The 26,543-nt window shown below is 41.9% G+C and overlaps 1 protein-coding gene across 3 annotated transcripts; it reads right to left on the bottom strand.

Annotated features, from left to right (window-relative positions):
- On the bottom strand, positions 1-26,543 carry PODN (podocan). Of its 3 annotated transcripts, none has more exons than XM_055815847.1 (12): positions 26,381-26,508; positions 25,392-25,680; positions 22,712-22,968; positions 20,768-20,861; positions 19,111-19,175; positions 14,805-14,914; positions 12,400-12,556; positions 10,274-10,389; positions 7,604-8,261; positions 4,829-4,977; positions 2,738-2,939; positions 1-1,423 (listed from the first exon to the last, which is right to left on the bottom strand). In XM_055815847.1, exons 2-11 carry the CDS (start codon positions 25,426-25,428, stop codon positions 2,771-2,773), a joined length of 1,812 nt encoding a protein of 603 aa, XP_055671822.1. In that variant the 5' UTR covers positions 25,429-25,680; positions 26,381-26,508; the 3' UTR covers positions 1-1,423; positions 2,738-2,770. The 3 variants fall into 3 exon arrangements, with proteins under 3 accessions (XP_055671822.1, XP_055671823.1, XP_055671821.1); XM_055815848.1 differs by having other exon boundaries at positions 25,392-25,581; positions 26,381-26,398; XM_055815846.1 differs by lacking the exon at positions 25,392-25,680 and having other exon boundaries at positions 26,381-26,543.

The following is a 26,543-nucleotide window of genomic DNA, read 5'->3' as shown; positions in this document are numbered from 1 at the left end:
TCAGTTGGAAGGCTATTTTATTGCATAGCCGAAATTCAAAAATGTGGGGGTTTTGCAATTTTTAGAGCCAATTTTTTTTTTTTTTTTTTTTTCAGGAAGCAATCTTTCCTTCTATGATTCATGATCATGTTGAATTGTCTAAGGTAGCAAATATCAGATTGAAATTACTGTCATGTGCTATGGGAACCCAAAGGAGAGTGCAGAACCAGATCTTCTCCAGACGGAAAAAACTTAAGCCAACTGTGTTTCCAAGTAAATCCTGGAATGCAGTATGCAAAACAACACGTGTTCAATCAGAAATCCTCAAAAGAAAAGACCATTTCATGAAGCAGATTAGCTGCCTCAGATGAAGGACATTTTAATCAAATAAGCAACTTGCCATCCAGGTACCTCTGTAGGTCTTCTTTTCCTTGGTTTCTTTATTTTCCATGATACCAACGGGAGCTGAGAATACTCAACACCATAAAACATGTGAGGCTTTAAGAGCATATGACAGCAGGCACTGTCTCCAGAGTTGAACTAAACAGAAATTTCTCTTGTTTTCTCTTAAGATGCCCCACATTCACTTATCTCTTTTGCTTCATTAGTCTCACTTCAGACTCTTAACGTGAATGATACACAAGATGTGAAAAATTCTACCACATATATTAAACTGCATACTGTTACTCAATCTCCTGGACATACCTTCAGAGACATCCACACAACTCCCACATGGGCAAACAACGGCAAGACAAAAACCTTACCAAAGCTCTAGAAGGCAGACATACAGATTTTTTATATATATTCACAACAGCATTTGTTTTATCTTAAAACCTTTCTAAAACAGGCATGTACTGCAGGCTTTGGCAGTAGAGATAAAATATTATGGGATCCAGCCTTACTTTTTTTTTTGCATCCAAATATACACATTGTTAGAGGAATAGTTGCATCCAGAATTATTACTGCCGCTTGATGACCAAAATGCCTCATACACTGCTCCACACATGAAACTACTGTTGATATCCGTCTCGCCTGATCAGCAACAGCTTCTTTGAGGTGGAGGAAAAGAAAAGAAGCATATGCATGGTTCACTTAAGATGCAGTGACAAAAACAGCATTTGAAGGCATGTGTTCAAAACAGTCCCATATTGTTATTACAGATGGAAACAGTGAAGGAAGAGAAACAGAAGAAACAAAAGCCAGCTTTTGTGAGTTCCAGAGCAATCCCTTATGATCCGTGGTCTTGTATAAGATGATTTGGAAGCTTTGGAAAGGCATTCAGGGTCTCTCCCTGAATAAGGCACTGTAACACACTGTCTTCCATGAGCCTGGCCCAGTGCCATGACAGTTTCTGCGTAATTCATTGCACATTTTGCTAAGTGTTCTCTGTATATCTATATAGATATATACACATAGACATATATGTGATTTTCCGTATGCTTTCCTGTAAAACATCAGAAAAACAAAATCAATTACATAATGGAATCCAGAATCCAGAATATGCTAAACATAGTACCTGCTGACATGTCACACATGCCCCAAACTAAACAAGAGATGCACTGATTCACAAATTTTATGCACTTTAAGTCTGTAGACAAATTATTTCTTCTCTCACAAAGTTTTCATATAGCCCAGCCAGGAGTTCTAGTGTTTGACTTTCCAAGAAGCTTCTGCCCTTTTCAAGCCCCATTATCTTTTCAACATATTAGCACTATTCCTAGTAATTTCTTGTGTCATTCTCCATGACAAAATATCCATTAGGGACAAAACTAAACATTTTTTTCAAGTCTTGGAGTTTACATCTCCAAAAGTAGACAGTAGTGTCTTGAACCTCATCATCTTTGAACACCAAATGCTTAAGAGATGCATTAAGCACTTCCCTATTCTTCTAATGGAAAAATGCACGTTCTTCAAACATCATCCCTTCATCTCTTCTTCTGCCGTTGAAAAGAAATAAGGTTCAGCTAGAGAGATTGAGTGGCTGGCCAGATTGTTTACAGAATAGTGAGATGTTAAGTTCAATTACCAGTCTGGAATCAAAATCAGTAGCAATCACAACCTGTAACTGGCCAGAGGCCTTTCAATGAATCTGGATGAAGTGAGCAATGAACCCTCACCAAGACTTACCAGCAGCAAAAGCACAGGCTGTTGTGAGGACTGGTTATCCTGGACCAGCCCTGCATACCACCTCCAAAAGTGATCTGAAGCAGATATTCTTTCCCCAAGAAATATACCAAGTATAGAATTATCTTCCCACTCCAAGTGGTCAGTACTTGAAATAGAGGTTATAAACTTAGTGCTGTGTTTAAACAGACACCGAGGGGTCTATCCTTCTTTTATTTGGTTCATTTTTTTAACCCATTTTCAGCTCACATGGTCTTCTGCATCAGTACACTTCACAGTTTGTTTTTTTGTTTTCCTTAACTCGGTGCTTAAAAATACCATGAAATACCGTGTCATTTTCAGTTATCAGAATTAGTAAATAATGACCTTCACATTTACCTATTGTGCGGCTATAAGATGAAGCCACTATGAACAGTCCACTGCCTGTGACAAAACACAGATATGTACTATTTCATTTCACAAAATAATGTATTTTCAACCCTTTTTGATTCTGCATTTCCCAGTCATGTTTTAGTGGCAGTCTTTGAGCCTAGGGCTCAGACACCCACTTGTTTCAGTCATACTTGTGAATTGGGATTATTTACACAAGAGCCTGAGAACTGGGTCCTTGATTTAACTAAACTACAGCTGTTACCTCCCACATGATGTGATTGTGTGAATTCACATTTTATCTCAGCTGTTCTTCCTCTTCCTCATCTTCCACTTCCTCTTCTGAGTCATCTTTATTCTTTGAACTGTTGCTGAATTCAAGGTTCCCTTCAATATCCAGTACCTGTAAGTGCTTTAGGTTTTGGAAGGTACTTTCCTTCAGTGCTCCAACTGCAATCTTATTAAACCTTTAAAAAAAACAAAAAAAGGCCTTCCTGTCAAAATAAACCCATTTTTATATCCAACAGAATTGTTCCTAGATGAGACTAGGAAGAAACCATTCTCCAGAGTTACTCTAACTTACACTGACCCAAGTTACTCTAACTTTTCACTCACCCACAACAGTACTCTAGAAGTCCTGATTCCTCTGGATGGAAAAAGGAAGGGAAAGCAGGTACTGATTAGCAAGCAGGCAAATGCAGTGACTGAACAAAGTTTGCTGACAGCACTGTATCATCGCAAAGGACCTTGCAAGGAAATACTGGGAAACATTAAGTATCTCGCACTGAATTCAAGGTCACTGACTGAGCTTTCAAAAAAAACCACTTTTCCCTGCCCCAGTCCCTCTTCCCCCTTCTAGAACTGTATTCTGCAAAGAAAAAAAAAATCGTAACATTGGAAATCCTCCCCTACAAATTCTTTCTCTTGGTATTTCGCTGTCTCCTTCCCAGAGAGGAAAGGCATCTGCTCCATAGCACACATTTCAAAGTGTAACTTGATTTTTCATGAGATTCTGTGTCTTCCCTTGATAGTTTGATTCTTCTCCCAAAAAACTCAAAATACTGGTACAAAGTATCCCTTTAGAAACAAACCAAGATGCGATAAATTTTCATCTGTTATTTGGGTTTCCAACAATATAAATAAACCAATCTGCAATTTAAGAACCTCTCACATATACTGCTTGGTCTGTTACTCTCAAACATGCTTAAAATTTTATTCTGTCTAATACTTCAGATGTATATTATTATTTCACATCACTGCAGTGATTAATAGCCACCCATTAAGAAATACAACTTCGCTTGGGTGGAGTTACCTCCTAAATATGTTAGCAAAACAGTTTTTCAAATTCCTTTTTTCTCTTTATATAGAAATATAGAATGTGGTGTGTGGTTTCTGGTTTGCATCCAAGCATTCACTAAAATCTCATAAATGCGAGCAGCTGAATAGACAGACTGCTCTAATTTACACCAGACTTTGTAATTTTATTTGCTTGGTATAGAACCATTCATCCAAAAAGTTATGCTTCAGAACTATCCAGAACTACAGAATAGTTTAGTTGCACAGAGACAAAATAAGGCCATATTTAGTCTGGTGCAGCAGGCAGCCTAGGCTTTTTGAACACATCCACTGGATCAGCTTAATCAAATATTCTGTAAGGGTTCATAAATTACTTCTAAGCAATATTTTCAGTAACGTTCCATCAGATTAAAACTGAATATATTACTAAGCCAGATTCTTGCTTCACTTCTTGTGGTATAAATCTCTGCTTAAATCAGTTACATTACTGTGAGTTTACATTATATGTTAAAAAAGTTCAGTATCTGTCACCTATAAAAACAAAGTCCTTGTCTAACTGACAGAGTAGGAAAAAACCCAGAAAGGCTTCTAAACTTAGTTACATAACTGTCACAGTCGTAACTTGTCATTTGTTTCTGACAAAACCATCAACGGAATACACACAACTTCAAGACTAGTCATACATGCCTCACTAGAGGGGGACTTTGCCAAAAGCCAGGGCTAACAGACACAGGCAATGCTACAGTCCTACAAGTGGACTGTAAACTTTTAGCTCACAGCTGAATACTGGAATATGACATAACATTAAACATTAATTTCCCAGAATTTCTAACATGCCCAGTCCATTCTAATAAGCAAAGGAAGGACAAACTCTCCGAAGAGAAAGAACTTATTATGTGTATCCATGACTTTTCTGAGCATAGTTTCATCATACGTTACTGTAAAACAAAGTTGTTTATTTAGAAAGTTAAGATTTTAAATACTTTCTAAAAAGTAAGCAGTTACAAAGTGGATGAAAAAGAAAAAAATCTTGTGTGCTGAAGTCGAAACTTGACCTTACCTGAGGTAAATCCCCTTTATTTTGGGTGTGGATTCAAAAGCATTCTCTGAAACCGTTGTGATCTTGTTGTTCTGCAGATACAGATATTCTAGAGATTCTGGCAGGTCTGATGGGATAGAAGTCAGCTGGTTGCCAGCCATATCTAGTGACTGCAAGGAAGAGACAACAAAGGGCCAAATAAATAATTTGATTTAAATATTATCAGCACTCCAAAAAGAGATTTAAGTTTGACAACCAATGAGCTTCCAAAGGCTGGCTCTATACACACACCCCCCCACCTCCTTTATCCATTGCTTTTTATACATATACACATAAGTCTATAAAAATACGTACATACGTATATATGTACTTATAAAAAAACTTAGTATAGTAACAGTGAAGAAGTGAGATGTTTATGCAAAGCTTATCCAGGATTTTTTGTTTGAAAATCAACTGGAAACAGGCTTTATTTTTCGTATGGGACCTTGGTGAGTCTTGCTTCAGAATCTCCCTTCTGGTGAGGTCAAGAAAATGACAAACACTGTGTACAGTGGAAACTACAAATTGTCAGCTGTGCAGAAAGGTTCAGTTTGAGTTCACGGTGGAAAAAGTGAAGTGATATTTATTATAGCATAAACTAATTTAATCTACCTCTAATTTGCATCAAGGTAAGTGTGGCCATGGCAACTCTGCTTTCTTACACTACTAGTTAGCATCATGATTTCACAGGAGACATCATGCTGTTTTGTTTAGGAGTTCCAACATTTCTTTATCTCTGTCCCCAGGCTTTAGCCCATGCCTGCTTTAAGTGAATTAAAAGCAGACTGGGTTTCAGATATGCTTGATATGACGTGCCTTTTGATACTCCTTGGAAGCTGCTACTGCAAACGCTTCCCTAGCTCAGGTTAGTGAATACTTATGAGTTACGCATAAAAACATACGGAAATATTCTAACATGGAGAATGTATGAAGACATCAGGACTAAAGGCCATGATCACTCCTCAGATTAATCACATTCAAGAAAATGGATCAATACTAGCATTTTGTCATGCTGTATTGCAGCATTTTCATAGCACCGAGCTGACACAACAGTTATACATTATTCAGAGTCACACTCCTACAAATGATTGTCATGATTTCAGTGTTTTCAATTTCCATATAATCCCAGTCTGGAAAACAATTATGTAAATGCCTAGCTTTGCAATTGCAGATAGTCTTCAGTGATTTCCATGGAAACAGTGTCACTGAAGCGTATGCGAAGTACACGCATGATCAGGATCTTATGTGATGGTTATTTGTCAAATCCACTCCAGTGCACCAACTCATAAACCAATTGCACAGTTAAGGTCTTAATGATAAAAAAGATTCATATATATGATCCTGGAAACAGGTAGTAAGTAACACTGTTCCAGAAAAAAGCAACAGACAAAAATGCATTGTTAGTCTAACAGAATTTTAAGTCTGTGCTACTATCTTAACCTTGTGTAATATGCGCAGGGTTTGCTGTGGGGTAGGTACAACTGAAAGGCCAATATTTGAATCAGCAACACATTACTCTGGTTTGACACTGACTACAAGGGAGTGACAGGAGAATAAAAGCAACGTGAAGTAGCTATGAATCAGGCCTTCTGAAAAGGAAAGCTTGTCATTCCAACCAGCAACTAAAGCTGCCTAACAAGTCTCATGACCCACTTTTGTTCGAAAACAACAAACAAATCAGGTGACAGTGCCTACATTTTATTAAGCACTGCAGTGAAATAATTCCAGCATCTGTAATGCCCAACAGCATCTTCCCTCCATATTACTTTTCATCTTAGATATATTTACACCCCCACACCCCAACAGCTCTACAGATACTGTTGCTGCATTGCTGACACATGTTAATTGAAAAACAACCTATTGTTTACTCCCGGAAACAACCGAAAGGGAAATGTTCACATAGATAAACATTTGGATTGTCTGAAAACACACTGGGGGCCAGTGTGACATACGCTTGATGTCCCTTACCCCTGCTCTACTCTGAGATGTACAAACTTTGCCAGTACAGTGACCTAACCATATGCATCCTAGATGGTTGCCATATGACATAGGTAATACCTTCTACTGTGGGAAACAGGCTGTTGCCTAAAAGGAAATGCAAGACAAATCCTTCAGCCAGCATAACAATTCTGAAAGGTCATTTTGCACAGCACAAATGTGATTGTTCCTGCCTGCCTTATGGTTTGTGTTTAACTTTCTCCAACAATTAAGCAAATGAGAAGACTGCTGATTGAATCCAGACCTCCTAGCTGCTATCCAGGTGCCTTAGCCAGCTGAGCTGCTAAATCCTACAGCTTGGCCTGTCTGACTATAAGCTGATGTGGGGGCTTTGAGAATTAAGAGTGTTTTTGTTTATGCATTCCTTCCTCCTGCTGTCTCTCTTCAGAGCTGATTTTAAACCTTTTGGGAGATAAGCTATTTGAAAGACCTAATTTCAGTTTTAATGACAACATTCACTAATGTTTATCTGAAAATATAGGACACCATTAGGGTTCAGAAACAAAGATATCTTTACATTTCCCTCCCAGAATTAGGAGTGCATTGGTGGACCACCACCCTGGTCAGCAGTGGGCAGTACTCACCTCGGGCACAACAGCACATCATTTCTACTCTAGAAACAGAGATTGTAGCACCTAGAATGCAAGCCCAAAACATGAGGACCATGCACACCTACTATTGCTGCTATACAAACTGGCTTAGGCAGACAGACAAGGACATCAGCATTACTAAAACAATTAGAGAAGGTGATGTTTCTACCTGGAGACTGCTGAGTTCTCTCCACGCTCTTGAATAAATTGAATTTACTTTCAGTTTATTGTTGCTCAAATACAGTTCCCGCAGCTTTGTCATCCCAGACAAAGTCCCTTTTGGGATAATGCTTATCTCATTCTCCTTCAGCTTCAGAATCTGCAAGTTCTTTGGAAAGCCAAAGGGCACGGTGTGGAGATTGTTTCCAGAAAGATCCAAGGACTTTAGTTGCCTCAGTTTACGGAAGGCCTCCCGATGGATCTGGGGACTTTTGAGTTTATTGTAGCTCAGGTTCAGCTCTTCAAGGAAGTAAGTGGTGGCAAAGTCGTTCCTGTTAATCTCAGAGATCTGATTATGAAGGATCATAAGTGTTTTCACTCGCCGGGGCAGCCCGCTGGGAATCCTTTCCAGCATGTTGTTGTACAGGTGGACAGTGTGCAGCTTCTTTAAGCCTTGGAAGGCTAAGGGATGAATACCTCGGGCTTTTAACTTGTTATTGTGGAGCAGAAGGTACTCCAGGTTCTTAATTTGGGTCAAGACATCTCTGCCAATCACCTTAATTGCATTCTTCTCCAGGTGGAGGAGGACAATGTTTCGAGGTAAACCACTTGGAATTTGTGAGAGGTTATTGCTGGACAAATCCAGATATTCGAGACTAGACAATTTCCTTGGGAAAGCAGAAAAGAGAACACTCTTCATTTAGATTCTGCAATGTGAAACAATAACCAACTCCCGCCAGGATTTTACAATCTTTGCTTTAGAGTCTTTTTACCCAACATAGCTCCCACTACTGCCCATTTCTGTCTCATGATATGACTGATTTGGACAGCAAAGCAGGGAGCTCCCGTACTGCGATTAGGGAGCAGGACTAGGCGCCACCATTGCTCCCCAGCCATACTAGCCAGAGAACCCGCTGGAGTCCACAGACATTTAGCCACTGGGCTGAGACCTGAGATCAGTTTTGCAGCCTACTGTTATCTCATTTGACACCACAGGCAGCAACATATGAGCAATTTCAGTGAACAAATACCACAAGAACGACACCATGGGAGCACCACCAGGACACAGAATTTAGCTCTCAGTGTCACAAAAATGTAGTCTGAGCATGAGTAATTTCTGTCTCTCTGAAAGTGTGTATTGAAACTGAAATGCAGGTCTGCTTTATAGATGATGAAATATTACTCTTAGGAAAAGCAGAAATGCTAATTCAGTGTCCTAGACTAAGGCAGTGAACTTCTCCTGACCCTCCAGCATTATGGAAGCGACTCAGGGCTAGAGCTGCTTTGTGTAAGCTACTGAATCTGGATTCCACGGACTCAGTTGAGGCTAAAATAAATCCTTAGACCAGCCATTTATACCAACTGGATGTGGATCAATGGCATTATATGCCAGGACTGAGAAGCCTTGTATTCCCTTGTATTTCAAGTCAGTTTCTCATTCAAATGAGACTTTTGATCTGCATGGCACTACATAACCCACTGCAGATGACTAGAAGTTTTCAGGAAATGCGAGAACTAATGCATTACAGACATTACTTACTGGTTACTACACTGCCATTCACAGCTATCCAAGAATGCTCTGAATGAGCAAATATACTCTACGGGTAAAGCACTTCATTGATGCAAGTTGTAACGTTTCCCCAGTTTGGGTACATCTCAATAGCACTGTGCTGTGCTGTACAGACAGTACCATGAGAGCAAGGAGCAATACCCACCCCTTCTGCTATGACTTGTGCCTCAGCTACAGCCACTGTACTCTGTTCACCAGAATCTTAACGGAAATGGTATGTCCAACATAACCTGGAGGTGGACACAACACGGCTAAGGTAAATTACTAAGGGAGGTTTCTGGAACTGGGAAGTGGAAAAGTAAAGCACAGTTTGATACATTTTCATGTACGGAGGTCAGAAAAGGTTACAGAATTAAGCTATGGGCAGGACAGATTATGTGATCTAAATTTTCAGGTAGAACAAGGGCAGCACTCAGTGCAAGCAGAGACACAAATGTTAACTTTTTGAAGTGCTAAGTCCCAGGCTAAATTTAGGACAGCCAAAGGCTATTTTTGCTGCACCAGTTCGTAGCAAAGCTTTTGCAGCCATCTGGCTATTGAACAGCACCATTGCATCCCTGCCTACTCCAACAACCATCTGCCCTGAGGTATAGCTGTGCCAGATGAATTCACAACTGTGTATCTGTGGCTGCTTTCAAGTCACCTTCACGGAAACACAGAAGTGGCTTTAGCAAAGACGAAGGTCTGGCCTAAACTTCCAGTGAACTGCCCTTGAACTGGGAAGTCCCAAGGAACCTCACTTTTGACTGGTTCGGAAGAACAGAGACCAGCTTTCAACATTGTTCTACGTGGCCTTTTCCCAGAAGGCATTTAGTACCTGGTGCAGTCGGGTCTGTGGCAATCAGGGAGCGATGCAGTCTGATGTTCAGTGTTGTGTCTTTTGTATAAAAGTATTCTGCAGTGTGAATTCAAACTGCTCACCCAGACCTTTGCTTTCGAATGGCAGCATCTGAATCTAAGCCTTTTCACATAGACTTAGCAGAGACATGCATATCATCATGCAGGTTTTACTAAATGTACTTTTTAAGATTTACTTTATTCAGCAGATGTACTACTGTACCAGAAGAGATAGACAGACACAAAGGTACAAACTACAGATCTCAGTCTCACCAGAAAGTTTCATTGTCCATTCCTTCATTAGTCAAGTAGTTATTCTGTAAATACAGCTCCCGCAGACCTGTAAGTTCACTGAAGGCTCCTTTGGGAATCTTCTCTAGCTTGTTGTTCTAGAGTCACCAGAAGCACAAAGCACGTTATTTGGCATGAAACAACACAGGACATTCAGGTTCTGCTCAACTAACACCAGGCAGTGAAACTTCAAAAGGGCTAGACATAAGATATTTCAGGGGGCTTATAATTAAGAAATAAATACTAATGCTAGACTGAAATATTACAACCTATTTTTATTGATTCCTCATGGAATCTTTGGGCTAAGGAGTTAGAATTTAGTCCCTGCCCCCCAGACAGTTTTATTCTGTACTTGTAGTCCTTCCACCTATGTACAAATGTATAATGTAACCTAGGCAACTACCTCTGGAGCTTGCTCAAAACTTCTGGATTTTCCAAGACAGATTTCATCATAAAGAATAAGGTTGGAAGCTGGGAACGAGCCATCCTTCTATCATTAATAGCATTCCAAAAGGTACAGTTAGTTCCTGCAATGTAGATTCCAAAATAATTATTCCTATTGCCTTAGCGTCACTTTGGAGTGGCCTGCAGGCAGACACACAAAAAAATATAAAACTAAATCCCACTTAGAAATTTCATATCAGAACTCTAGGAATTAGAAAAGGATAAAACACCAGGAATTATGAAAGGATGTATAGAACACTGACACTGAATTTGTTAAACTTCCCAGAATCCATGTCTATACAATAACATGATGGACAGACTGGAGTAGATTCATGTGACAACTAATATAAAGTGGATATCACCAAAGACAGATGTGGCTGAGTGTCTCAATGAATAGTGAAAGGAAAAAAAAAAAAAAAAAAAAAGGATTTGTCCCATCTAAGGTACACCTTTTAGACACTTTTGGTCCACCATTGGCTGTCTCTCATTTCTCACTGTCCTGTTTTTTCCCCAGTCAAAATATAAAGGTAAATGTTACTACTGAGAGGCAGTGCACTTGAAAACAAAATGTGCATTTCCCTCTTCAGCTCCTCCACCCTTAACACAACCGGTGACAGCAGGGAAGGACAGGAGTTCAAAGTGTAGTCCTTGCAGTCTGAGACCCCTTTGGGAACTAATGATTACAATAAATGGCCATAAAATTCAGGGGACTAGTAACTTCACACTTTGCAGAGAAAGTCCAGCAGTTTGAAAGATCAGACTGCCTTTACTTTTCTTCAAGCTGAAAAAGCCTGTTTTCCAGAAGACTTTAATGGGAATTAGTGGTGAAATGTTCAAGGGAAAAGAAAGCTGGGAGGCAACACAGAACTGCCTAAGTCCAGGGGCTGATAACAGACTCCAGTCTACCCAGGTCCAAGGAGCTGTCAACACCAGGAGCAAGCAGAACCACGACTCCCCACTGCTGCAGCTCTCCCATTGTTAACAAGACCGGGATCTCTAGCACAGACATGATGAAGCATTTTTATCAAAATCAGATGACACAGAATTCAAAATGCTGGAGACTAGTTAATACCACAGCTTCTGCTATTGCACTATTGCTGGAGGAGTTGTAGCAGTAAAGACCCACTGATCCAAACTTCCTCTGTTGTCTGAATTGCCAGTTCAGTAGCAAACAAAAATCACTGATGCTAGGAAACAGTAGTCTATGTGAAATCGGTTAGCAAACAAAGCTAGTACGTAGCGGGTGAGCAGCTGTCAGGAGAAAGAGCATGGTCAGTGGCAAACTTAACTGTGAGGCCAGTCACCGGATAGCCATGGAGAATGATCTACCTTCCTGTACTAGTACGCGTTAGTATCACTATATGCAAGGAAGAGACCAACAATGCTACCACACAGGCATCTGCAATACATTCCCCTGAAAACACAGAAAAGCATTTTTGTCCCCTGTGAGCATTTTTGTGTTTTGCAAAAACACACTGTTACTACTTACGAACAAAAAAGTAAGGACACGGGAGACAGCTACTGTTGAGGATGTAGCAAATGAGACAATGGGCCTGGGAATGTTTCCAAGCACAATGAAATGCCTTGGCTGTATGGTTTGAATCCCATACAAACACGGTACTTTGTCACAATTGTAAAGGAATACAAAACCTTGCTGTCATTACCTTTAAGTGTAATTTATATAGTGCTGGAGGGAGATTCTTTGGAACATACTTCAAGAAATTGCTGGACATGATGAGTATCTCCACATTATCAGAGCCATTGAACATATTATCAGGTAACCCAGCATCTGAAAGTTTGTTGTTATGAAGATATACAGATCTATTGGAAGGAGGAAAAAGATGAAGTAAAACAGATAGTGAGATCTGAGGCTTTTTGTTTACCAAGAGAAAGCTCTTTGAAAACTATATTTCAATCTTTTCTTCTTTTCCTGAGGTAATTAGATTTGCTTTTAAAATGTGCCCTTTAATTTAGCAAGGGGCATAGATGCAAAACCAAATGGCTGGTCCAAATACTCTCTGAAATTTACGCCTATTGAAATTCCAGACCTGGATGTGAATACAAATTTCACAAGTAGCCTTATCTTCTTAAAAAGAAACAAAGTGCAAGTCTGGGATTGTGCAGTGCTTTGCAACAAAGAATGGCAGCACGGTGGCCTCACTCAAGAGGGTTAAAACTAATCTCTGATTAAATAGATATGCCCCCAATTTTAACTTCTATTTGGAATTAAATCTGGGCTTCTTGGGCTTGAAAAAAATCAACCTGTAGATCTTTATAGAAAGGGCTGTCTCTCACCCCTCCATTCTTTCTGCCCCTCATGAAGGCTGGAAATACCCAGGAAACAGTTTTTCTCTTACTCCTAGAACTCAGAAAGGCATAGAATATTGACAGAAAGACAGCAGATTTACTCAGACTGGAAGAGTTTTGGTTTTTATTGAACTGTTGGGATCAAGAGAAAGAGAGCTTCTTATTTTCTCTTTGCTCTTCTTACTTTTAACCTCTAATACTCACAGAAATGTTTCTCCAGTCAGATTTTTAAAAACGGATTTATTCTTTTTTACACAGGTTTTAATTCCGTACAAAACAATAGACCCCTGTGAAGTTATTCTGCTTTTCATTGGCTTAACTGCTAAATGAATTCATTTGACTTCTTTTTAACAAAATAAATTACAGGATTTTATTGACTTTGACTGCCTCTTCCTTTCCCATGTTTACCCCAATATGCAGCAGGCAACTAAAACTGTAGAGACAGGTTAAAACTGCAAAAGAGCACAGTGTCAAAGTGCACTTTCTTAACTTGTTCTTGGATTCTCTACCAGTTGCAGGGAACTTGGCAACATCCTTCTGGAAGGAAGAAAAGGCTCAGTGTGGAAACACAATTGTGTGCTCACACACTCCAGGGAGTTCAGAGCCACACTGAAAATATTGTTCACCCTGCATGGTCAGCTGTACTTTTAGCTCACAAATATTTGCCTTTCTGAAAACCTTGCTTTCCAAATAATCAGTCTGAGACTGATGAACTCTGCTGAGGGCAAATAAACAAACTGAAACAACTGTGTTAGGATTTTATATCAGCAATCTTGGAAATCAATGGGTTACTGTTCTGATTAAAACGAGTGCTGGTATAGGAAAGTGTGAAAGTCACTTCAGAAAAGTACATGAATTTTAATATGAAATCAAAATACAGCAGCTTCTGCAACTCAGGTTAAAGAAGAACACATACATAAATCTAGCTTCTTTCATGATTTGATACTGCCAGAAATCAGTGAGTGACTCAGCCTTTTCAGCTACCAAGACCCTATGAGACTAAAGGCCTAGGAAGTACAGAGTGGGAATAGGGAGTTCTCCAGTTCATCACAAGACTGGGCTCTGGGAGTTCAACTGGGTCAGCTATTATTAACTACTTCCAAACTTCCAAATGCTTGGGCGCATAGATCGCTACCAGGAGTTTGAGATGTCTTTGCAGGATTTAGATGCTGCAGTGCCCACACAGATTACTCAAAACGCCTTTGGAAAATCACCTCCCATAGGAGGTGATCTGTGTGCATCTGAATTTGAGATGGGCCAATGTGCTGCACTGGATGCAGCTGAGAAAATCACAACCTGAAACTAGCAGAGACCTGTGAAACCAGATCTGAGGGTATGAACCACTTCTGAAGGTGCTAAAGGTTTAGCTTTGATATAGTTAAACTATATTCAGCTACGCTGAGTGCTATACTCTTAACCTGATTCTATTTATTTAAATTAATGGACTACAACAAAACTAGAGATTTCTGAACAGTTAGTCTCCATTTTGAGAAACCAAAGTTGTTCTTTTCAACTCATAACAAATAAAATGGAGACAATTTAATTTTTATCTATGTATGTGTCTGGCAGCTAGTAAAAGCCCTTGGAATGTGTTTGTCTGAGAGATTATTTGATCTTTCATGCTGAGAATAACAAACAGTCAGCTTCTTTCCAAAAAACATATGTAGGCAATAACGTGGTTTAGCCAGATAGTTTCTTATCACCCACCAACTGCACCCAACCAGTGGCAGAACACTTATTGTTTTACTTCCCAATCCATCACCTCAAGTTTGGTTTCTGTCCAAATGTGAGCCCATATATCTTGGTGAGATAATTGGCTGCAAAATCTGCACTGATCAAGGTATTTGGTAGGAATTTCGGAGCCACTGTTAGCTGTAAAAGAAATATACAATTAAATGCAACAATGTTTTAATCCATTATTAGACCAGCAACATAACACTTGCAACTTTATTTTCGCTAAACAGGCAAAAATAAATTAAACTAAATACAGCTTACATGAACAAAAACAAATTGTCCTCACTCACTAATCTCTCCAGGAAGGAGACAGACTTTTGCTTAGAGATATGTGAATGTTTGTTTTGGTTGGAAGAGTCCTGTCTCTTTTTGATAGAAGAAGTCACAAAATTGTTATTCAGAGAGCAAACACTTTGTTTCTTGTTGTTCCTAACTCCCCAGTCTGCTGTGCCAAAAAAATCCAACCCACCTCACAGTGGCCTACTACTTACTCTCTTACGAAAGTAAAATGCGGGGGGAAGTGTCACTTCATATGTCTGCTCCAATATTGCATACATTTACAATGATCTTTTCAATGGAGGATTCAGGTTCCCAAAGGACAGGGATGCTTCTGAGCCATGGAATATCAAATGGGACTTCAAAGCAAAGACCTACTGTACAGTGATATTTTGTTCATTAAACAAGCGATGTATCAGAAACAAAATATAGAAAGGTCCTGTCTCGAAAACTTTGTAGTTGATGAGAGGTATGGGATTTGATGTGTTTGCGCCTGGTCTATTGCGATTTTCACCAGCGGTTTAAAAAAATAATGCTAGGAACATCTGCATCTGAACAAAAATTGGTGGAGTAAAAACTAGTGATCAAAAAAGCTCAGTTTTACAGAGCATCCAGAAAATACAACAGCTAGATTCACTGCGGGTGCTAATAGCAAAGCCATTCAGCTAGAAACCAGGAATACGGGTTATAATACAGGCTGGAGAACAGTCTTCTGGAAAGCATAAACCCAGATTTATGCATCAAGATTAAACCCTTGGGTAACAGATGCTGTAGTAGATACGACCCTTGAGTACATAAGCAGAAGACTATAATGAATTGCAGTAGGCAGGTGCAATCGCAGTGGCTACAGATGTCAAATACAGCACTAATGAAACCACTCTTAACAGTATTTTATGTACACACTGAGGGGCTCTGGAGAGAACATCTTTTCTAGGGAGACAGTGAATTCTTTGTCATCTAAAGCTTCGAGATCAGGATGGGAAACTTGGGCAATGGAAGAGATCTGCCTTCTGACCTGCCTGAACTTTTTTGAATCTGTAAAGCTTCTTCCTCACAGCGCTGTTGTGTGATACAGTCCTTACAGCCAGCAAGGCACAGCAAGACTCACAGGATGAGAAAATGATTTTTCAAATTTTTACTACCATAAACTGCAATTGGTTATTAATAATAGTGTAAAACAAAAAATATCTAAAAGATGAACAACGTGTGAGAGAACAGACACTTTATTGGAGAACTACCTAACCTGAGCCTTCAACTACATATTTACCTAAAGTTTGCCTAGAACTCTCTTTACTAGTTTGACAAGTGTGCATTGACGGACTATATCCATGAACTTGTCATTTACTGGACTCATAATACAGTCCTATTTTTGAAAGATAAAAGTACATTATTTTCAGGTTTTCATTTTCACCTGTGGCAAACCCTCCATCCTTAAGCTGTCTTAAACACTTAATGGCCACAAACACAAGAAAGATCTCTCCCGCAAATCACATTCCTATCAGTACTTCCAGACAGTATGTAAGCCGTGGAAACAGGCATCCTACGCATTACTACAGTTGCCACAGTACTGCTCTTGGCCTTACCAGTAATCTCTCACCTCCTGATCTGGGAGAGATGATTTCAAGGAAGTGGATAAGGCACTCATCTCCAACTAGGAAGGTCTGACAGTGCCTCAGGAAGTAGTAAGACTCTACCGTGACATAATATTGAGAATTCAAACACAGGAAACAGACTTAATCACTTTCATACACAGTGGCACATTAAAGCTTTCCTCCAGAAACACGGTCTGTTAGGTCATAACTTTTACACAAAACAAAGGGCATGGCTCAGATATGTGAAATGAGAAATATCAAAACCACAAGAAAGGGGAAAGAGAAAGAGAAGTTTCATCCAAAAAGAGTTTTCACTTGCTCAGGAATTTGCTTTGGCATTTCAGCACTTAAGTCATGAGACTAACTGATCTTCACTGGTTGACTGCTTGAAGGATTAACGCTAGATTGTTGTGCTAGCACAAATAAAGTTGACTGAGTAGGTTTGACTGGTATATTGCCTAATAAGTAGCAATTTGCATTTCTCCAGGTGCAATTTTTTTGCAGCTTTACTGCTGGATCTGCCTTTCCATATGGCAGATAGTGTTTCTCCACTGTTAACTAATAAGTTAACCAATGAATTCAGCAGGATTATACAAAAGTTATTACTAGATTTGGAACAAGTTTCCTTGCTTATAACAAGCTTTGATATAAACAGAAGTACTGGATGCAGGTGAATCCCATTTCACTTTGGAGATACTGAGGAATGTAAAACCTTCTGTCACCCAAATCACCAGCTTACCAGTAAATAGTAATGACAGCTCAGGACACAGACTACAGTTTGGTGGAAGAGATTTCTGTTACAACATGTGATAGATACAAATTATGAGAGTGAGGTGAAAAATTGAAAAGGAAACTACAGCATCCATTCTTTACTTGAAGTACTTTTTACTCATAAGCCACAGAAGGATAATAGTCTCTTATGATTTCTTTTCTCCCACCAGCTATGCCAGTTTAACAAAAGACAATTTAGCTATGTCTGATGGGATCACAATTGAAGATAAAGCAGCATTAAGATAATCCATAAAACAAGGAGCAAACTACCAGCAAATCCCTGCTCTCCTCCAGATACCAGAGTTACTTGATCTGCAGTGTTTCCTGCTGTAGAGTGGATGCAATCTGAAGCCAATCTGGTTTGTCCTGGCTTGTGATTTATAAAGAAATGTGTTATTTTTGTAGGTCCACAACTTCTCACTATAACTAGTTCTGACATTCGCTGACGTTTGCATTTTCTTTTGGGATCCTTTCCTCTCTGCAGTAAAGCCAGAAAAACCAAACACTTTGTTTTGTCACACAGGGAAAATTGGAGTGCAAAGTTCTGGAATATTAGTCACAGTCTGGCTTGTTCCTTTTTATGGAGTTATTAACTGCCAAGACTGTTATATGGAAATGGTGCTTGAAAGGGAGAAAAGAACACAATGTTACTGTACTAAGGAATGGGTTCTATTCTCAATCACTCCATACAGAAATCTATGGAGTGATTCTGGATGTGTCTTGGCCTAACTGAAACCTGAATGTGGCCACATGTATATAAACAAAACATCAAAAGGTCACAGATTTTAAGAGGATAATAAAAAATATATACAGACATGTATATAAATGTATCTATATAAAGAGAGAGAGGGAGGGATGGAAGGGCAGGGTTTTTGTAGACAAAAGAAGCTCTGCCTGATGTTTTAACTTATACTTTTCTGTGGCATCCCAGTTTCTTCTGTAGGAAGTATTTGTGGACAATCGCTGGGGATAAAGACAGACATAATGGGAACCACCCAGAGGTAAGGATATGTGAGAAGTTATTTCCTAGCCTTGGCAGGAAAGATGTGCTTCTGTCATGACATCCAACTTGGATCATTAATAGGAAAGCACCTAGGACCTTCTCCGTTAAAAAAAAATTAAACTCCTACCGGAGCAGCTAAAAGGATAAATTGCTAAATCGCAGTTTCACTCTGTGTGGGTATCCCTGCCCCGCCCCCATCAGACCTGATAAGAATGGGAGCCAGGGAAAACTGGATAGCTTTTCACAGATCTTGATGGCTTAAACACAGGTTTTAGGACATGTTTGTTCACAGATTTTTCAACCAGCCTCATCTGATGAGATATGCAGCATTTCACATCATTACCACACAGCTTATTTGCATACAGGCAGCTACCAAACCTGCATGCAGCTGGTCCAAAGCCTACTGAAGACAGTGGTAATTTATAAATGCAGGGGCTCTCTGTACCTCCCTACACACATAAGGGAAACCTTTCACCAGTTGCACAAATAAGTAAGTGTTCAAAATATACCGGCATGTGTACCCTCTAATTTTTTAGCATACTGATTGTCTTGACCTTAGATGAACCTGCAATGGAATATCACTTTAGCACAATTTTATGTAGGGTGTATGTTTTAAAAGAATTGAAGGCTTGCTTATTTAACTTTCAGAACTCAATTAGAAAAGAACTCTGAAAGCCTTCTGAGCCTCTTACCTTATTGTTTGCCAGGTACAGGTAATTCAGGTTCTCCAGATGCTCAAATGCTTCCTCTGGTAACCCTTAAAAACAGGAATAACTGATCAGTGACATTGGCACCTTATTGCCTCTCTCAGTGAAAATACCAGAAGGCTGCTTTCTCTCTCAGACAATACCTTTAACGCAAGATTTAAATATTTTTCATTGCCACTGAAACGATCTAATTCAGACCTATTGTTGCCTTTGGTGTTTTTTTTTTAATTAAAAAACAAAACAAAACAAAAACATAGACTGGTAAGAGCAATGGAAGACCATTAAAAATCCTAAGCATGCAAGGCTTGTGGCCAACCCCACTGGCAAGGCTCAGGTACAGAGCTGTGTAGACTTGCTGCACAGCCAATTATCGGAGCTTGCAGCAACCATGCTATCTGAAAAGCTTCTTTTGTAGTTTGCTCATGAATCTGAAAATCATTTTTCTTGGAAGGACATAATCCGAGGCGGTTTAATGATCAGTCTGATCTATGACCACTATGTTGGCAAAATAACACCAGTATCTGCATGTCATAACCCTTCTCTTGTTCTGCTACCCCACAATCCAGATAGCCACGCAGTAACCAGCTGAGAGCTGAACTCGGAGCTTACCCTCCCCCAATAATTATTAATTTTCAGCTGAATCGCTCCACATCCAGCTGATCACACAAGCACAATTGCTGTCACAGTGGAAAGGCTGCAAATAACATTTTCACCTGGCACTTAGATAACTGTAAGTCAAAGGTGAAGCTATTTCCCACGTCAAAACATACTGGAAACTCGGGGCTGCACTGAAGCTTGTGAAGAAACATCAGGCCTCAAAAGGTAATAATATCAAAGTCTGAACCAATTAAGCACAGCCCTCCTTGTGCCATGTAAGAGTGCTGTGGTTTGGGTCCCACGCATCATATGCCCACATTCTCAATAAAGGCTGTTCTCTCTCAGTGGAATAGGGATAGCAACAGCATTCAGAGCAACTGGGTAACGTACAAGTTAACAACTGCAGCTTTTGTACTGCATATCCTCCCCTCTTACTATTTACTCCAGTTCCTCTGTCTCTTTTGCTTTCCTTTACAAACCCCTTAAGCTTCTCTAATAAGCACATGACTCAGCAAGCAAAACCCACCTACGAAGATCAAAATGGTTTTAGAAGGGTAGAAGTTGTTTTATTTGCAATATATATTTGTAATTATACTAAATTTGACAAGGACTGAACTGGACTGAACTGCACCAACTGACTGACTAGACTGAACTAAACAAGTGGACTAAGAAACAAGGTCAGTCAGAAGGAAATCATTCAGCATGTAGATGTTTCTGGTTCTCAAGTGTTGCATTGATGTGCCTGTGGGACCAGAGGGAGTTTCCTGGATAAGAAGATCTCACGCCACAGTACACAATGCTGCTGCCAGGTCTCCTCCACTGGTTCAGAAAGGCTGCATTCTTACAAACTGAGTATTATGTTTCGCATGATAAAGTGCCTCCATGATCTGTGTGATGGCCAAAGGAGTGAGGCTTATAGCTAACTACTCCAACCAAGTTAATTCATCACTCTGTGGCTTTCCTTATCAGCTGTCACTGGTCTCAGTGCGTTAACTGGTGTTCTGGAGGCACAGGCTCTGTCCACTTCATGGCTCTGCTGGCTTACCTTTTGAAGTTAGCCTGTTGTTTTGCAAATTGAGAGTTTCCAGTCTGTAAAGACGAGCGAGCTCTTCTGGAAAGATTTCTTCTATCTGGTTATTCTAAGAAAATGGAGAGTATTAATCATCAGCAAAGTAATCCAAGAAGGATCCCAATAAACCAAGACTGTGACCTGCAATAAAATTTGGAAATGAACCCACCATGCCAAATCATTGTCAAGAGTTCTCTCTGTAATGAGCCAGACTCACATCTCAAAACCAAGACATCCAAACCCAGCAGCATCTGAAGGCCTGAACCAAGTTTTGTAGCTTGTGCTCATCTCCAGAAATAACTGGCTTATGCACTGGTAGCACACAAAGAGTATGATTACGCCTGGCAAGGCCTACAATCCATCTGCCACAGCCAAACCTTGTAGCTGCAGCGAAGCGTTTGCTACAAGGTTGGCACTGTGGATTTCCAAGTTTACTGCTTCTGTTATTCAAGTGTCGTTTTAAAAACAACTTGTCATGGGCAGGGAGAGTTAAACTTTCTCTGGTTCTGCTGTTGGGGGTGACTGCCATCAGATTTTCATTAACATGCTGACTAACATTTTAACCATTAACGGTTGATTTGAGTGTTTTAGCATCTAGGGACCAGTCAAGGACCCACCATGCTGGAAGCCAGGCCAATACACTGAAAGTGACAGCTGCTGCTCCAAAAAGCTTCTTTGCTTTTGGCAGTAAAGGCAGGAGCCATAGCTAGCACACGCCTGGGACAGATCTGCTGAGGAAGGTGCCAGCTTACATTACGTTTTTTCTAACTACGCTGCACTTGGATGGAAAGCTCTGAATAAAATCTGCACTTCACCCAGTGAACAGAATTGGCAAATAGAAGCCATAACAAACCCCAGCTGGTGAAGGGCCAAAGAGGCATTGAAAGCCTGGAACTACAGCCACTGCTCAGGAGGAGACATGGCCGGGGCTGCTGTGCTCCAGCCCTACCCACACTCTCAGGTGTCAGGGCACAGGCAGGGGATGGGTGCCTGCCCCAGCGCTGGGCACAGTGATCAACTAACTCAGGAGCACTGAAACCCGCTGGCGGTCTAGGACAGACTGCTGCTTCTCCCTGACGTTTGAATTGCATGTCCTTGCATGCCCTTGTCCTGAGCAGACACGACATCTCTGCAGGGGAACTATTTGCTGCAGGCACGACACCAGCCCCGCGGCCACGGGCAGTGCTTATGGTGAGGGGTGGAATCAGCCATGTTATGGCTGCTCCTGGCCCAATCCGAGCCCCACAGCCCCTAGCACCGCTCACGGCGAGGGATGGCGTCGGCCATGTTACACCCCAGCCGCAGGCACCGCTCACGGCGAGGGATGGCGATGGCCATGTTACACCCCAGCCGCTGGCACCGCTCACGGCGAGGGATGGCGATGGCCATGTTACACCCCGGCCGCTGGCACCGCTCATGGCGAGGGATGGCGATGGCCATGTTACACCCCTGCCGCTGGCACTGCTCACAGTGAGGGATGGTGTTGGCCACATTACACCTGCTCCTGGCCCAGTCTGCATGCTGCAGGGAGAGATGGGACGCTGGGGGACACTGGTCGGGGCTGTGTCTGCACTGGTATGCTGTGTTTACAACACTAACACGTAGCGAGTGCCGCCACAAAAACTCTTGTTAATGAAGTGATTTAGGCCATCCTTTCCAGAGACACCCCAAAACACAAGGCCTTAGGCAGAAACAGAATAATGCGCTTGGTCAAAATTTCTGCTCTCGGAGCCGGGAGCGCACGTTTCCTATCTGTTTTCCTGCCTGGATCTGTGGGGTGGGAATTAACGCCGGCACCGGGCGCGTTTGGGCCTGCGGCACCTCCTGCTGCCGGCGCGAAGCCGCCGAAGGCAGCGGGCAGGCGCCGGCCCGGCCCGGCGGCCCCGGAGCGGGAGCTGGGGGCGGCCGCGGCTCCCTTACCTGCAGGGAGAGGTGGTTGGTCAGCTCGGGCAGCAGCAGCGGGAACTCCTTCAGGTCGATGCCGCCGCAGTCCACGACGCCCTCCTGTGTGCAGCCGCAGTCGCGGGGGCAGGCGGGGCCCGGGCCGGGCGGCCGCCGCCGCTGAGCAGCGCCCTCAGGGAAGTCGTTGTCGGCGGGCGGCGGCGGGCGGGCGGCGGCGCAGCCCAGCGCCAGGAGCCCCAGCGCCAGCAGGGCCCGGCCGCCGGCGGGCATCGCCCCTGCAAGGCGAGAGCGCGGCGGTCAGGCCCCGGCGGGAGGGGGCCCGGCCCGGCCGAGTCCCGCGCTCCCCCGGCCCCGCGTTCCCGCTGCCCCCGGCCGCCTTAGGGGCGCGGGCCGAGACGGAGCCGCGCCGGCGGGACCCCGGCTGCAGCCGGCGGGCTGGCAGCATCCCCCCGCGCCGTCCCGGGCTCCTCGGGTTATTTATTGCCTTTTTCATATTGAGAAACGCCAGATGACCCCGGAGGTTTCTAGAAGAGGTGATGCAATGTTATTCCTATCTAACTGCTGGTCATGCTGTTCCTCAGTTTTGCAGAGGGAAGAAAATGCTCATTAGCGTAAACCAGGTGTGCTGGGAAGTGACTGTGGCTGTCAGGGTGCCTGTCGGAGGGCTGCCTCACCGGCACCCAACAGTAACGCAAGCTCACGGCTACTGAAAACAAAATGGGCTTCCTATTGATTTTGGACAGTGCTATCTGAACCTCAGAGGCCTGGCTAACGTTCAGCTTTTATCTTTCTGGCACAGGTTACAATAACTCAAACAGGAGTATCTACCGGACCAGCCAGCTGGCCCTAATCCAGCCCCCTCGGTCTTATCTGTCCCCTTCTCTGATTTGGCACCTAACGATTTGCAGTCCGGGCTTGTAATTACTTGTCTTTTATCCTTTTGGCTATTGGCACAAGTATTTCACAGCGATGAGAAATTCTTATTTAAGCAGATCTTCTAAGTCAAAAAAGCACAACGCATTCATGACCTTAATACGAAACAAGCGCTCTGTTCACCTCTGCTGGCCCAGGTTCCTGCTTTGCATTGGGACAAGAACGTCCCAGAGCCAGACTGGCAGCCGTCAGAGCTGGCACGTCTCTGTTTACATCCACAGGGCTTCGCAGCTTTATGCCAGCTGAATTCTCTGGGGCTCTCACAGACTTTGGGTGCTAAAAAAGCATTGGAGGGATCCTGCTCTCAGCCACAGTCATGAAAATCTTAAATAACTTCTGTAAACACTGACTTGTACTTGAAGAAACCAGGAGAAGGTGGGATTACAGGACAGAGCATCCTGAAACATGGATGGTTTTGCTTTAGTCCTGGTCTTTGCTACCAACATGCTGGATGATTTTAAGCATTTAACATTGCTTGCTTGATCCCTCTTCTCCCTGCTCCACTATTTCACAGCTTCCGTATCTGCAAAAGCTGAATATAATGAAATTAATCTCCTTTATAAAACATTCCAGAGGTCAGATAGTGTTCCTTATGTGGCAGCTAGATATTAATAGTGAATTCAAAACTGGCCGTGTGAGTATGCCAACAGTGGATTACTAAAATCCTTAGTATTTGGTGATCTAATCTCAGAAAATATTTCAGAAATCTTAAAGAAAATAATCTCAGAAAGTATGATATATCAGATCTCTAACAAAATATTCTTCGTATATATCAGCTTACCCTTATAGATACTTACAAAAGAAACTAAAGAAAAAAATATGCAGGTCACAACCAGCCTTGCTGTAGCAATACCAACACTGTTCCCAGAGCACACAGTTAACATCATGGTTAGTTTTGGGCTGTACAGACTTGCAACATACTGACTTTTCCACACATATAGCTGAAAAGACGTTAAAAAATTAACAGGAAATATTTTATCTATTGCACACTAAAATTTGTGAGGCAATCTCACCCTGTTGTCATCAATATGCATGCTTCTGCTTCGATGCCTTTGAAGTGAACGCTGCTCTGGTGCCACAGGGAGACACTTTGGATACAGAAACATCTGCTTGCATCTGGAGCGCAGGCAGTAAAACCAGGCATGATTTTGATTTTCTTTTAGTTCAAAGAAAAGTCTGAACTCACTCACTCCATTTCAACTCATTCCCATGGGCCTGATCCAAAGCCTTATTAAGAAACCTTACTGAAGGAGTAGCTCAAAACCCACTAGAAAGAGTCAGTCCTCTTCCCCTTACTGTCAGTGTGTTTTGGATCAGGTCCTTCCACCCAAAGACTGAAATTAACACTGAAATCAGCTCAGGGGTTTCTATGGTTGCATCTTTCTGAGTCCACACAAAACCACTACCGATTTCTGCACTTTGCTGCCACACAGCACCAGAGGCAGAGTGCTACAAAAGGCACAGTCTCAAGAAGTAAACTGAAGTTTCAGCACTTACTGTATGCTTCTCAGTGGTTACAGTTACCTCAATAAACAACAGAATCATGTTCAAAATACCCCATCTCTGTACCTATTTTTCTCTACACACATTCTCACAGGAGACACACAGATGGAAAAACATCCTCTCCTTCAAAATCAACAGGTTAACTGAGTTTGTTACCTACACTGAACATCTTTCTAAAAGCTGCAGCTGAAAGGCAGGCTGCTGGATGTTGTCCGACAATCCAGCTTTAAAAAAAAAAAAAATGAAGTGCTGAAAAACTCACCTTTGCTGTCAGAAATCAGATGAATGGAGAGGAACATTTCTCTTGCCCCCACAGGCTCCCTCGGCTCATGCCATGTCAGTTACATGCGCTGAGCTCAGAGTGAGTCTCTCCTTTCCAAGCCAGATCCTTTCCAGATGTGAGCAGCAGAACGAGAGAGAGTAATAGGCAACCCTCTACCAACGAGAGTTTCCTGCACTTCCCAACGAAATCGGAGAGGAATTTTCCAAAGTCACCATATGGGAAAATGTGAGTAGGAAAGAGGAAGCAGCTATAGTCTGAATATAAAGACCTGGGGAAGAAACAATCTCCCATTGCTTTTTGTCAACAGCTTGCAAGATCCATGAGATATGCCAAAAGAAAGCATGCTGGAATTGACAGAAGCAGAGACAGCGTGTGCTTTAGCATTTTGTTGCAGGACACCAGAGCTGCACTATCTGTTCCTAGATCTTTAATTTTAGTCACATTCAACAGAAAAACTGAATTCCAGGTGGGAATGTCATCCCATTCTCTGGGGGTCTGGTTCAAATCATCCAGGAACAGACAGATCAGCAGTTTTTCCTGCGTTTCATCTCCCTCCCCTTTTAACTTCCCCCCTGGATATCAATCCATCAACTGATCTTCAGGGACCAGGGATAGATAGGCTGAAACTACAAATGTCTTAGAGGCAAAAGTCCCCAAATTTTATATAACACCCCATCTACCCAATCTCTTTTTTTATCTTCTAAGCCTCATATTACACCACTAAACATGAAAACAACCCTCCACCACACATAGACACCCACTCCAGCCCTAGTCACATTTAGCCCCGCAGACTCACATTTCTTATTTTTCCCCTATTAGTAAAAGAGAGGAACATGCTGTTTATAACACAGTATGCTCTAAGTGCAGCAATACCTCCAAGAAAGAAACACAGCTTTTTGCCACTGACAGGAAAGTCACTATTTTAAATATAAAGCCACCTGTTTTGTGAATGCCCCACAGTGCTGTACCTCCACAAATCTGCAGAGGATCTATCCTCACCAAGAACACGACCTTCTTGCTCAATTCCAAAAGAAGGTACACTGATTCTTTCCTCTCAACTCCAGCTGAACTAAAGTCTAAAGCAATTAAGTTATTTCCTCCCTCTCCCGGGCTCATATCAACTGGAACTGA

The sequence above is a fragment of the Falco peregrinus genome, chromosome 10, assembly GCF_023634155.1.
Source record: "Falco peregrinus isolate bFalPer1 chromosome 10, bFalPer1.pri, whole genome shotgun sequence".
Taxonomy (NCBI): Eukaryota; Metazoa; Chordata; class Aves; order Falconiformes; family Falconidae; genus Falco; species Falco peregrinus.
This window is presented reverse-complemented; position numbering and strand designations above follow the sequence as displayed.

What these genes read in the sequence shown, in the direction of transcription:
- PODN (XM_055815846.1), bottom strand. Translation starts at nt 26,528, where the DNA reads ATGAGCCCGGGAGAGGGAGGAAATAACTTAATTGCTTTAGACTTTAGT. An exon ending in TCCTCTGCAGATTTGTGGAG is followed by an intron (nt 22,969 to 26,380) that starts GTACAGCACTGT and finishes CTCGCCTTGCAG; the next exon opens with GGGCGATGCCCGCCGGCGGC. An exon ending in GGACAGAAACCAAACTTGAG is followed by an intron (nt 12,557 to 14,804) that starts GTGATGGATTGG and finishes TCCTTCCAATAG; the next exon opens with ATCTGTATATCTTCATAACA.